The sequence below is a fragment of the Pelmatolapia mariae genome, linkage group LG14, assembly GCF_036321145.2.
Source record: "Pelmatolapia mariae isolate MD_Pm_ZW linkage group LG14, Pm_UMD_F_2, whole genome shotgun sequence".
Taxonomy (NCBI): Eukaryota; Metazoa; Chordata; class Actinopteri; order Cichliformes; family Cichlidae; genus Pelmatolapia; species Pelmatolapia mariae.
In genome coordinates this window covers 15917501-15932156 of record NC_086239.1, presented here as the reverse complement: position 1 = coordinate 15932156, position 14656 = coordinate 15917501, and the positions used below count along the sequence as shown (strand labels likewise).

The window sequence follows — 14656 nt, the reverse complement described above, 5'->3', positions numbered from 1 at the left end:
GTTATTCATATCGCAAACAAGCTGCGGCAGGTGTAATTTATCACAAATCAGCATGTATGACAAGATCATACACAAAAAGTCTTATTAACAGTCACTTTTCAATAAAATTGGCTTCCACAGAATAAAAGCACCTGTATGTTTATTCCCCATCCTTGTTCCTGCTTGGCACAGAATTCGTTTGGTTCAACGGTGAAATCTATTTTAAGAGAAGTATCTGTCATTAAGCTCGAATAAAGGTAGGATGAGTGTCAGCCACGAGCTGACAGCTCTGGCATTAATGCGTGGAAGGCTACAGGCACGTCCAACTCGCACAAACTAATCTCTGCATATTTTCTCCGAGTGTTTTATTTCCCTGTAATCTTCATTTAAGAATTGTTATAACACAGAAAAGAAAAGACAAAATCTAATTTTTGGCTACTCTTTTGTTTTTAAGTCCACTAACGAATAACTGTTTAAAAGAAATAAGTTTAAGAGTGCTTGCTGCATAATTTGATTTGGTTTTTATTTTATTTTATTTTATTTTTTGTGTACGTTATGATTGCAATACAATGAACAACAGTCTTCTGGCGAGAAAGGCTAGTGCAGATAGAGTTTCAAACAGTCCGAAAAACTTCGAAAAGTCGGTGTCCGGGGGAAACAATTATCACAACTGGAAATAAACTGAACCCGGTGGCAACTCGTACCTCCACAGCCGCCGTGTCCAAAGTGTGGAGGGGGAAAATGTGGGACCTCTGCACGAGAAGCTCAGCTTTCTTTTTCAGAGGATTGATGGCTTGATCAAAGACGAGATGGAAACAACTGCTGAGGTGTCCTCAGAACACGTTTTACTTTTTAAGTCGTTGATGCACGAAAGAAAGAAGAAAAGTCTTCTCTGGTGACATAATTTCTGAATATTTAAATGTATTTAATTTTACTTGCGATTGCAAATAACAACAGTAATATTAAAGTCAAATGAGATTCAATACAATGAAGGGAGTGGAGGTAGATTTAGGCCCCGGTGAACCCAGCAACCTGAGGTGGTGCCAAGCTCCTGCAGTCACGGCTGCAGGCATCTTGTCAGATGGGGTTTGCATTGCGGGGCACGGCTACAGGGGAGGCAGAGTCCCTTGGTGTTTGGAAGCGGATCATTTCAGGAGGCACGCTTCTATATAAGTCCACACAGCAGCGGCTACCGAGCGGCCTCTCTAATCCGCCCGCTCCAGAGCTGGAGACGCCAGGCAGATCAACCAATTAGAAGAGTTATGCCGCAGCCCGAAGCGTAATAAAGGCCTTCCTAGTACTGACACCGAACAGAGGATACTCTCTATTAGAGCGATTTGGGAGCATCAGGATGCAATCAGACGATAGGTAGATTACAAGCAAGTCAGAGCTTAGTTCAGAGGGTGCAAATACAGCTCTACTTTTGGACTTACTGAGGGATCTAGTTGTCGATATTGCGCGGGAGCCAATGTGAGTGGCATAAGCGCTTTCGGAAGGGTAATTATGACCTCTATACAGACATTAAGTGATTTGACGACCACTGCACGAGAAACAGACCGGGACACAAAGCCTGATCGCACCGTCAGATGGTAGGGATCAAAGTCCTGCTAATTTTAAGTTGGAACAATAAACTACCTTTCGTTTCTGCGAAGTCGCCCAAACCTGTGCCACTCGCTAAGGGTGAACAAGAACAAGAACTGGTTACGTGGGACTCTAGCGAATAAGCAGTAAACCTAAACATAACTGAATGTGGTCAAGAGTACAGAATGAGTGTCAAACCTATGTATAGACTTGAAAGCATCATGAACTGAAAGGTCAAATAGGAGCTGATCATGTGGCTCAGTTATATTTACCACCTTAATTGATTCAATAAAAGGATGTGTGTGGCGCCACCTGTAGATTACTTCATAACCCACTGCACAAGCATATTAGTTACACGAGGTCCATTTATAGGTGCAGATAAGGCCTTGTGTGCATGCATTACAGCATGTAGCATCAACATACAATAGCCTACTTACTTAACTTAGCCACATACACAAAGAGCTGTAAATAGGTTCACGATGTAGAGCCAAGAGCCTAAAGTATTTGAGTTGTAGCCGGATGAAAGACAAGGCAGCAGTCAAATGAAAAGGGCTTTATAATAATGCAAATGTTGACTTTAAAACAGTCTTACACATAAGAGTAAAAAAAAAATTCTGGAAAAGAGCAAGGTTAGACGATGTTACAATCAGAAAAAGTCAGTGCCCTGTTGTAGTAAGTGGTGCTGGTGGAATCTGAAAGTTATTGTTCTTTTTTTGCAAAGTACCTGAAGATTTTTGTTTTTAACTATGGCAGCACCATTTAAATATTATTTGCATAACATAAAAAACTGCCCAATTTCTTTTTTTAATACTTTCCCCCCTCGTATTCTAAAAATCGCTACTAATTATAGCTTTTGTCCTTGCTCTCATGACAAAATGACATCCTACAAAATATCTGCAACGTCTGTCATGAAAAGCTCACACGAAAGAAGAGTACAAATTTAAAAATGCCTTAAAAGTAAAATAAAAATAATTAAAAAAAAATGTGTCTAAGGCATGAGTTATTAAATCTTAAAACTGATAGGATCATTACAAACAACCTGAGTATACACAATAATGTTTTTCTACATAGTTCATCATCTTTAGAAAAGTGTCCTCAAATCTGAAGAACTTAAGTCTGTACAGAATTTTTTTTTTTTTTTTAACATCTCAGTATCGTTGCCATCTACTGTCTTGGTAGCCACGGTTGCTACCCCTATCATCATTTGGTCTATTGCCGCCTCTGTTGTCATAGTGACGGTTGCCACTCCTGTTGCTCTGGTGTTGATGATGGTGATGGTGGCTCTCTCGGCCGTGGCCGTGTTGCTGATGACGGCCAGAGCCCGGCTCCTCTGCGTAGCGCTGGCTTCTGCCAGTGCTGTTATTCTGGGATGCGTGATGCCGATAGGGAGTATTGTCATGATGCCGTGAGTCACCGCTGACGGACTTTCCACCTCCAAACGTCGGCCGCTGTGGAGGTTTTAAGGAGCCGTTTAATTGGTCCATTTGCTTCATGTGAGTCTGCCACATCATGTTGTTCATCTACAAATGGAGGGCAAATAAAAAGTCCTGTTTTACACACGGCTTACATATCGACTTATTTGTTACACAATAACAGAGCTAGATGAACATAAAAGAAGCCAAGTGCAATCCTTGAATAACGCATATGAATTCTGTCCGTTATGGCAATGCACCAGTGTGACAATACAGTATTGTTTTTTGAAATAGAACCTTACCATGACATGCTTCTGCAGATTATCGGGAGAAGAAAAGGATCTCTGCATTTGGTGTGGAGGAGTATACGGTGGAGAGCTGAATTGGGCTGGGGTTCTGTAAGAGCAATTTATAAGGGTCTTCAAATAAGATCAACATTTAAGTTTTTATTAAAACCTTTTCTATTTTGCTTTTCTACTTTGAGCACTTAAAGCCCTTTTTACTACAAGCCTCATTCACCTATTCACACACAAATTCATATGAGTGCTTTGGTCCTAACTAAGCAACACACACTATGGATGCATTGGGGGAAGCTCAGTGCTTAGTGTTTTGCCCAAGGACACTTCAACATGAAGACTTAAGTAGCTGGTGATTGAACCGTCGACCTTTGGATTTCCAGACGACCCGCTCTATCTCCTAATCCACAGCTGCCCCAACAACTTACGGTAACTATTGTAGCTGAAGGGATCAGTGACTGAGGAGAACTTCAGTGACTACGTAAACTTAGAACTACCAAAGGTTCTAACAAAGCTGCTAGTTACTGCAAGGCTATATGACAGCACCCATGACAACATAAGTTATTTTTAACATCATTATATTATATTATTATAATTTATTATAACTAGTTTTGCAGGATGAGCCAAAAATTCTTACTGACACACTAATATAAAAATGAATCTACCTCTAACAACAAAATAACAAAAACCACTACAAAACATTTTGCAAATTATAATTTACTTTTCCTTTAGAAAAAGATTGCGGAAAGAAAATTTAACTAGTTGACTAATTTTAAATTAACAAAATATTTAAATTGAAAATTGAAATTAACAAAACATTTCAAATTGACCACAATCTGATGCATGAGGTTAAAAACTGGTTTTAAAAGTAGTGTAAAAGTATGCAACAGCCATTTGAAACAGCTAGCTTCCTTCTTTAATGATTACATCATACTTCAAATGCTGCCGAAGTGTGTGACACTTTGTGCCAAATAACAAATACACACCCACAATATCGGATTAATTTGCCAAGTGTGGGTAATGTTGGCAGTGCCAGCACCAGCCCCTCCCATTGCGCGCTAGCATTGACACACCTGTGCAGAATATCATTAAACATCACTCCAGTTTAGTGGATATGCCTGCTTACTCAGATGCAGCCTGCATACAAACATTTTCACTCATTTTCTACGTAATCCAGACGTACACCAGTTTGCACAGCTGTCATCTGTGTACTTTGCACCTTGGTTATTAACAACATCTCATAGAGAGACAGATGGGGAGAGAGAGAGGCTGATGTCTAATGGGAATCAAAGAAAATGACACAGTACGTTGATTAAATAAGAACACATTTGTTTCTGGCGCCAACAGCAACATGTAAATGTCTACTAACTTAAGTCGTGTGCACTCCTGTTTTCGTCTTCTGCAAGTGTAATAAAAATTATAAAGGTATGTGACTGGCTGGGGCAATTCTCAGAATATTAGGGTCATTTTCTCATTTCCATTATCTACTCACAAATGTGTTTTCCTGAAGTGATGTAATGGAATAAGGCAGCAATGACCAGTTCATGGTTTCCATGTGTTTACATCTGCGCTTTGACAGACCTGTGCTGATGACCATATTCGTGTCACATGGACCACGTGGCATACATTTAGAGTTTCTCTAAATATGACTATTATCTTGAGGAAATTTTCGCCTCTACTACTGTGGAAGGACATATTTGTGACAGATTAGAAATTATCTGGTGACTGTGATATCCAAAAGAACTAGGCATCACAAACATGAACTTAACTCCATTTTCACTTCACTTCATAACTGAAAGATGCTGCTTTCACCAAACTAGCATGCTTTAACTTGCTAATCAGCATAGGAAGACATTTTAATGACTATTATTCATTCCATTTTACAGCCATACAAAAAGCAAAAGGGTCGTAAGTCTTATATACACACTTATGATTGAATAATGTTTTTGAATTCTTTGGTCCAACAGTCAGCCTGTTTTGAACAGTCTACACAATTTTTATTCATTTATTCATTAACTTTATAATTCAAAGCTCAGGTGCTATAGTAATGGTGACTTTAAGCACCTGACTTAATTCTACTACATCACAACTGTAGTTAAGTGTGACTCCAAAGTACTGATTTGTTTTGGGGGGGTTTTGGTGACATGCTACCACAGTCTCAATGGACTTTATTTTTTTATGAATATTTTAATACTTGACAGTAGAGCTGGGCGATAAAACGATAACGATATGTATTGCGAAATAACTTTTTCTCGATAGAAAAATTAAACTATTGCGATAGGCCTCATCCCTCTTGTCCTCTTAAAAAAAAAAGAAAAAAAGAACAGCCAATCCAAATTAAGTAGCGCAGAGCTGAACCAATCACAGCCGCAGCGTCACGTCACGTGACTTGTTACGTACAGCACAAGTGCCAAGGCGCACATGTGTATTTGTTTTTGCAGCCGGGCTGCCCAGGTAATGAAGGAAATGAGTTTGCTGACTAGAGAAAAATCAACCGAGAGCGTGAGCGAAGGTTACCGAAGAAAAAAACGATGCTGGTTCCAATGCCGGAGAGATTGTTGAAGGGAAGGGCCATAGAAGTTCCGTAGTGTGAAGGTATTTCGGTTATTTCAAGTCTGACAAAAAACAGAGTAGCGCACTGTAAATTGTGCCGAAAGCAAGTCTGGAAATACAATAAACCGGTGCATGCTCAATCTCTGGCTGAAAGCGCTAATTCGTCATTCGGCTTTTGTCAGACTAAAGTAACTGTTAAAACTGTTTGAAGAGCTAAGCTATACAACAAGGAGAGATTGAGAATTTCCTTTTAGTTCTCAGTTTATTATGTGATATTGACAAAAGTTAGTCAATTTTGTCTGTTCTTCTGTAAAACGAACTAAGATTTATTTTTAGAATTAAAATTTTGTTTCTAAGTGGAATTGACAATTTAGTAGTCTGTTTTGTTTGTTCTATTTTGAAACTTAAACGCTTTAGCGGCTGCCTTTTGTGTAGTTTGCAATATTTGCCTTTATTTATCTGAAACTGAAGTCTCATGTTCCTTAAGTACATCTACCCTGTTGAACTTATTATGGGAAATAAATATTTAAATCAAAACAAGCTGCAGATTATTTCACATTTTACTCATGAGCAACGGCACATTTAAATCTTACAAATATAGTTATTTGGCTTATATCGTGACATATATCGTTATCGCCTGAAATGAAAAAAACATATCGTGATATAGTGCTGAGCGATATGACGATATATATCGTGTGGACGATAGAAAAGTGTCTATCGTGCCATTTGTCTTCTATCGTTTCTATCGTTTCTAACCCTAATTTTATAAATTATTACATAAAATATATCATTAACCCTTTACAACCGGTCGGAGCAGGCACACTCCGTTTTGCCTAACTATTTTTAAATCCCTGTAGAACTGGAACCACGTAAGGTATGGCAATATTTTTTTTTTTTTTTTTGCATATGAAACCGGAGGAGTTGTACTTACATCTTATTCCATTAGCTTGCCCTAGGTCACGGTTTCCTTCCACATATAGCTTTGCAAAAATTGCATAAAAACCACTTCCAGCAACAAAAACATAATATTCCAGAAACACGCTTTGCCGATCCGATCAGCTGTTCATAACACTTCCTACTTTGGAATACAAGTCAGCGCGAACTATCGCATGTCCGCCATTACCTGTCCGAAACCGGAAGTGACGTCATTTTCGCGGAAAATGTAGGGTTTTTTTTACCTTCAAAGCCTATGTTGGTGTTTTTAAAAGTCATGTTTGACTTTATGCTTTTCTCTATCGTTTCTGGGATGCTTAGAAGTCAAATTACACTGTTGGAAATTGTTTATTTTGATGCACATGCTGTTTTTTTTTTGCACATTTGCATTATAATATTTATTTTAATTTTTCCTGTAGTATATAAAAATTAGTGTATCTCAAACATAAAACTATGAACACACTCAAAGTAAATTTCTCGTGGTTGGAAACTATTTTGTGCAACTTTATGTATTTACAGTTTTGAGGGATAAGCCTCTTAAATTTCTCTAACTAGAAATATATGTTAAAAAAAAAAAAACAATTTTCAATTTTTTTGTAGTTTATTGCACTTTTTTGCAATTTATGTAGTTACTATGGACTTAATGCATACATATTATTAAAATTTGGGCTATAACGGTTGTATTGATGTATAGCAACTTGAAATGCTCCCACAAATGGCACTACAGCATGTAAAATGTAAAGATAAGCTCTGGCGGACTTGGTTCTATGGTAGGTCTTAAAGGGTTAAATAGCCTGTGGCAAATATATTAGTGTTGTCTTCTCACTATACATACCCTTAACTTTATGCAAGAGAAAATAAAGTATAAAAAAATGATATTTTTCGCAAAGAAACTCTGTCTTGTGGTTTTGCGACATGCTTTACGGTAACTCAAAACAAAGACTGCACCCTCTCCACTCGCTGTTTACAGACTGCATACTTTCCAGATGACTACAGGTCAGGTGGTATATCGTGATATATATCGTACTCGTGATATAAAATAATTCATATCGTGATAAACATTTTTTCCATATCGCCCAGCACTATCGTGATATGAAAAAATCTTATATCGCCCAGCTCTACTTGACAGTAAAACTTGTCAGTCTTTCCTCTTATTGACAGCATGTGAGCATCTTAATTGGTACAATAAGACGATACCTTTTGATGCTGTGAGACACTCTCTTACCTCTGTCCATGGGGATTTGGGGTACTTGCAGGACTTGAATTCTGTGAGTTCCCTGGATTGCTGCAATGACTGCTGCCTATGAACGAGCAAAACAAAATTTATATTAAAAAGATTTATTAAAAAGAAGAAAGCATACATATACTTGATCCATACCAAATGAAATGACAAACACACACTCTCTTGATTAAGAAAAAGAAATATCATTGCAGTAATCTTAATATATTAGTAATATAGCAAATGTATGTATGTCATTAGGTTACTATTGTTATGATTTTTTGCTATATACAGTGGAACCCCGGCTTACGAATACCCCATTTAACGAAAAATTCAAGTTATGAAGGCACTTAACGGCAATATTTCTGCCCGTGGTACGGCAAAATGCCCGCGTAACGAAATCCGCTGGCTGAGCCCAGAATGCCCACAATGCCTTCCGAATCATGTGATAACCCCTTGGCTTCCATACTTGCGTTTCGCTGTTCCACGTGAAAGATGTATTCTTGTTGCAGTGCGCTATTTTGTGTGCTTTTCGTTTGCAATTAGCCTATCGTTCATTCATAATGAGGCCGAAAAAACTTAATGCAAGTGATTCGAGTTAAAAGAAGAAGCGTAAAGTGCTCTCGATGGAAACAAAGAGAGAAATTATTGATAAATATGAGCGAGGTCCTCCTCCACCAAGAACTTCGTCTTCAGCCAGCATCGCCTCACTCTAAAGGCGATGGAAAAAGGTGCTTCGACTTACGAAAATTTTGACTTACGAAAGACCCTCTGGAACGAATTTATTTCGTAAGTCGGGATTCCACTGTAAATAAAATTAAACTGAAAATGAACTGAATTAAACTCTGTCCCCTAGCTCCTCCTACAAGTGTTAATTAATCTAGATGAAAATGATAAGAAAAACTACCTAGGATACCAAGACTATAAACATCTATATAGCTGTTGGGAATTATTTTTAAAATACTTAAATCCTTACAAATCATATATATTACATATAGTCGCTGACTCAAAATGAATGGCTAAATTATGGCTATGTTACGTGCATGTTTTTGTTTGTACATCAATTTTAAGCGCAGTGACATTTTTGGGGTCACTGGAACGTGTTATTCTGCATATATGTAACTAACTGTTGATCAAAATGTGACACCTATAGTGTCTGCAATTGACTACTTTGTCTTATACAATGACTCACAAAGCAGAAGAGCAATAAATATATAGGATATAATTCACATAGAATTAATAATATTTATCATAATAAAAATATAAAGTTAACATACGTCTGTGTTTTCATACATGAGCAAAGCACTAGACACTAGTTGACACTAATTCATGCAATTATATAAAAATCATTTTAAACGACCCTAAACACTGACAAGCATAAAAAACTAACTATACTTTATACACACACTACTCCGTAGCTTTTAATGATATAGCATATTGTATTACTAGATTTACAATTAAATTATGTGAAAACACCTAAATCTCCAAAATACTTAACCAAAGCTATAAAATAAATCTTTGTGGTGTAAATGCCACTAACATTTTCTTTTTTGTCATCAGCCCTTTAACGAGTGTTTGTTATCATCAGTGTTGGGGAGTAACGGAATACATGTACAGGCATTATGTATTTAAAATACAAAATATGAGTAACTGTATTGTGTTACAGTTACTGTTTAAAAAGGTGGAATTCAGAATACAGTTACTTTGTTGAAATAAATGGATTACACAGCGGTCTTTTCCTGTTACATATGTTAGGCTATGCCCTCTCTAGTTTTGCTAATTCCACACCGGTGGAAACCCAAACAAAACATGCATTAAGAGGCTCTAATGTCTGTGTCTCAATCCCGCGGCCCATGTCACCTCTACTTGCGGCCTGCATAATGACGTGAAGAAGTATTTAAAAAAATTATTATTCAAAAAATAATTTAATATACAGGCATAGCCGTAAAGAATGTAGCCTCATGGGCAGTGTAGTCCGTGCTGCAGGGAGAATGGACTGCCATACCCGTTATGTGTCTGTGAGCGCGAGGGAGGGAGCAAAAGGAGAGTCGAAACGTACGAGTGGTCACCGAGCAGAAACATGAGCTGGAAGCATGTAAATATAATAATAACCACTGAAGCCAAAAAGAATGCCTGACAAGCCCAGTTGTAAGTAAGCTATTAAGACTCGACTGTACACTGTGTTCGTGTTTTCCTCCGAAACAATAAGTTCCGTTGGAGCAGCCTTTCAATGCTTCTCTCTGTCTCTCGTTAGCAAAAGTTGACCCAGACAACAAAGTAAAGCTAGTTTTTGGCTACGAGCCCGACGCGTATTAGCCAGAGGTCCCTTTACTACAGTTCGGAGCCGTGGACCTGTTTTATATACGCGCGGAATAGTTTTCTATACGAGATTGCTACTAAAAGTGCAGCCTTACCTAATGTCCACCCTACTGTTACTCATTTTATATTAAGATTTAAATCTAGTTGGTATTGGTATGGCGAGCAACCTTCAGTAATAGTAATAAATCACACAGCAATAATACATTCATGCAGTTGTAAAAAGCATGATAATATATTAAGTAATCCAAAGCCTGTTTGCTTTACATGTGAAATTGAAGTTATACTTGGTGGAACAGGCCCAAACGGGCTACTGGCTTGACAGCTAACATGTTTTTTTTTTACTGGTCCTTGGCCGTCGGGCATTTGGTTAAGTCACAAAGGTTTTGGAAAATTGGGTTGGGTTTTGGGGTTTTTTTTTCTTCACTAACACTGTCAATAAACATCTGATGTGCCAAGAGGAAATACATTTTTTCCATGTGAAGTAATATTTTAAAGGGGCAGGTTTGTCTTTGCTCTGGGCTTTAGAGGCAGTTATACATCTAAATAATATTGGTTCTTGTTGCCTAGTTTTGCAGACATGTGCATAAAAATGTATGGCTTCTTATGAGCACAATCAAAGTAAACACCACTTGAAATTGTGGTGCTTTACATGCAAAATACCACATGTGGAAAGCACAGTGTGTGAGCAGTTTTAGACAGGAACTAAAAAATTAAGAAACAGTAAAATAGTTTACCCGAGTTTAGTCTTGTGCATTTGTAGTCCTTCAAATAATTGTAATGAAACAATCACAAGTGATGTTGGCTACCATGTTTATTGCCAACTATGTTTAGAGGAGTTAACTACCTAAAACGCTACAGCTACACTATCTAGTAAAATAGTTGTATACCCAAGTGCTGATTTACATGGTTAAATATAAATATATACTAAAAATAACTTTCTGGAGGAAAACTTTGCAAACAAGGCAGGCTGCATTTCGGAGTGAGGTAGAATTATATAAGTCAGACAATGCAGTGAAAAAGAAGTGACACAACTTTTAACTATACTGCCTCGTCCTAGTATCTTGTCTGAAAAGACATATCTTTATATGTTAAAAAGTCAATGCACATTCCATCCTAAGGCTGAAACCCTCTGGTTTTCTGTAGACTTGAGTAATTTAATTCAACTACTAAGTCACTCAAGGTTTTGCCTCACTTCTATTCCTTCTAACCTGCTATGCACACCGACAACTGTGCACACCACCGAAACCAAAGAAGCCCTATCGGGTGTAGGGTGTGGTGGTTACTGTACGTGGGTCACTGCTTTTCTAACAGTAGTTTACTCAAGTACTGACGCCTACTTCTTTATGTGAAACATGATGGTTGCAGCTTTGTCTGTGATAGCTTTTTAGTTACTTATTTCTGGATAGTCAAACATTAACTGAAACGTTCAGTGTTGAAACCACATAAATATGCACAAAACACGTTAAAATATTTACGTCATAATTCAAAGCAACAAAAATGTCAGCTCACCTGATCTGAACTGCACATGGATATTTCTCCCATATAGCATGGTTCCGTTTAGTAGTTGCACGGCGTAGGGCACGGACACGTCATGTTTGTATACGGCAAAACCAAACGTCTTCTGTCTCCCATCCGAGTCCTTTGGAATTTTGGTTTTGATAAGAGGTCCTGCCTGCAGAAAGGATCAATGAATTTCGTAAACGAAAGCCTGTGATCAACAGCTAAAGCTAACGACAGCTAACTAACTAGCTAGCTACTTGTGATTGGGGGTGAAAAACCACTACACACACTGCATGTGTAAAACACCAAAAGACATGTAAACCAGACACATTTGTTACCGCACAATACAGCTTACAGCTCCACCTGTTAGTACATTCCGGTCACTTTATTTGTAAGTGGTTTCTGTGCCACTAGATAGCTATTATGCTAACTACAGTTTCTAGTTTTGTGCATAAGTCGCGAAACCAGCACCTGTAAAAACAACTCGAACAAAAGCTCCTCCGTCACTTTAGTATCTAGGTTTCTTATGAAGACGGTGCGGTCCGTTTCCTCCTCTATTCCCATTGTATTTAAGCAAATCCCAAACCCCTGTTAGCAACACAAACGCTAAAGTCGAGCCAAATACCACTGCGACACACAAAAAGCGGAAGGCCAATCTTGCCGTAAAGTAAAACGCGTTATCCTTTCAACGGCTCTTTCACGACATCCACATACTTTTAATTTCGGGCCTTCACAACGTCTATTTAAAAACATGCTACATTCTAAATTAATATACATAATTAAATTTTAAATGTAATGTATTATATGGCACTTCTCAACAAAAACACACACCAGGAGAGCTGCTGAATTAATGACAGATTTTATACAAAATTAAGAGTGATATAATTGATCTTTCGAATAACTGGCTTGGAAATCGCTGCACGTTAAATTATAATCGATTTTTGTCTGACAGTAATGTTTTAGTAATGCAATATTGTCGCACGTCACTGACCACGTCACTCGGTTGGTTGAGGATTTAAAGAGGACAAGAAACACTACATGTCGCAGAAGCCTAAATTTATTTGAAAATGTTTTTTTTATCTTTGCATGTTCAATTACAATTATTCTTTTACTTATCTTAGAACTGTATTAGGAGGCAGTAGCGGTTTTAGATACGGGCGACACGGGCGGTTGCCCGGGGCGGCATCACGGGCATCGGCAAAAAAAATAAAAATTGCTCGTACTCATGCTGCCCCGAGGTCAGCCAGCGCATATTGGGAATGGCATAGGCACCGATCGGTTTTCTATCGCCCATTTGCTGGGAGTAAGGGCGCACTCCGTTAGCGAGGTGCGCCTGCTGCTTGCGGCACAGGGAGGAGAGGGCGGGGCGGCGGGGGATTCTCTGGCTGGCTGGAGCAGCGTCTAATAACCAACTCGCAAAATAAAACAAAATAAAAACAAAACAACAAACACGAAAACACCAAACATTATGATACAGACTTATAATTTGCACCGATGTTTTTTCGAAATTCTATACGCGGTAAGTGAGCGCGAGAGCCCTCAGTGTGCCTTGCTGCTGAAGTCAAAGTAAACTTTATTGTCATCTCCGCTACATACAGTCCAGTATCTAGAGAGACGAGACGACGAGGCTCCAGTTACAGCAGTGCAAGTAAACAAACAATAAATATAAGAAGAGTAAGAAAATGAATATACACTTTAGGACGAGGGGTAAAGGGACCAATAACAATTTAAAATTTACAGTTTGATGATTTAAAGTCTCACACACAACCCGTCGAAAGGGGAGGGGGGCCGGCTGCTTCCAAATAGAGCACATTTCATTATAATGTTGTAAATCCAAGCCCATTATGGATTCATGATTTGAATCCTGGGTTGTGTGAAATCTCAGAAATGCACCTTAGACAAAGTGAATCTGTGAACTAAGGTGTAGGTCTATTAGGTTATGTTGTGGTGATCCTCGGGTTGAGGGATGGGTGTTCATACTGGAGTGCAAAATTAAAACCAATGGAAGATGGACAGGAAAAGTTCAAAGCCATCAGGTGCTCAGTTTAGAAAAAATAGAAAAGAAGAGGAGGAGAAACGAGCAAAAGATACAGGTAAGCAGATGTGTCATTGGATAATGGCAGGGCATCCTGAAACAATCAGAATCAGAATACTTTATTAATCCCTAAGGAAATTATGTTTATTGTTTATTTGTTTATTTATAAGGAACCCCATTAGCTTCCACAACAGTGGTTGCTAGTCTTCCTGGGGCCCAAACCATCAAATACCATCAAATAAAATGTTACACAATGAAGTGGATGCAAAATATCCACATAATTTGGCTCTTACATCCACAGTAAGGTTTTACAATTCTGAAAATATAAGCATGTAAATATATATATATATATATATATATATATATATATATATATATATATATATATATATATATATATATATATATAAAATATATAAAAAACACTCAAACAAAATACACAATTTCCATTACAAGTGACATTACCCTCTTACAATATTTACAAATAAATTAAAACCTGCCTAAATAGGCTTTTAGGTGATTTTTAAAATTAGAGGGAGTCAGAGGGAGTGTTCGCCCAGGGCGCCAAACAGGCTAGGACCGCCACTGTTAGGAGGCTAGTGTTCACATTGGTATCACAAGCTAAATCCAATACATTATGTTAATAAAATGCAGAAACATAATCATCAAAACTGATGAATTTTACTGCTCACATAGTGGTTACTTAATAGCTATACTTGACCACGCAACATTAATAGTAGATGACTATTATCTAATTTTATTCATGCTTCTGTGAGACAGAATATGTTGTCAGTTTTAAACCAATTATTATTAATATTATTATTAGTAG

The 14656-nt window shown here is 37.9% G+C and overlaps 1 protein-coding gene across 1 annotated transcript; it reads right to left on the bottom strand.

Annotated features, from left to right (window-relative positions):
* Positions 1 to 2098: 2098 nt before the first annotated feature.
* rbm7 (RNA binding motif protein 7) lies at positions 2099 to 12493 on the bottom strand. Its single transcript, XM_063494260.1, has 5 exons — positions 12264 to 12493; positions 11802 to 11964; positions 7980 to 8055; positions 3275 to 3368; positions 2099 to 3080 (listed from the first exon to the last, which is right to left on the bottom strand). Exons 1-5 carry the CDS (start codon positions 12354 to 12356, stop codon positions 2709 to 2711), a joined length of 798 nt encoding a protein of 265 aa, XP_063350330.1. The 5' UTR covers positions 12357 to 12493; the 3' UTR covers positions 2099 to 2708.
* Between the last annotated feature and the right edge of the window lie 2163 nt (positions 12494 to 14656).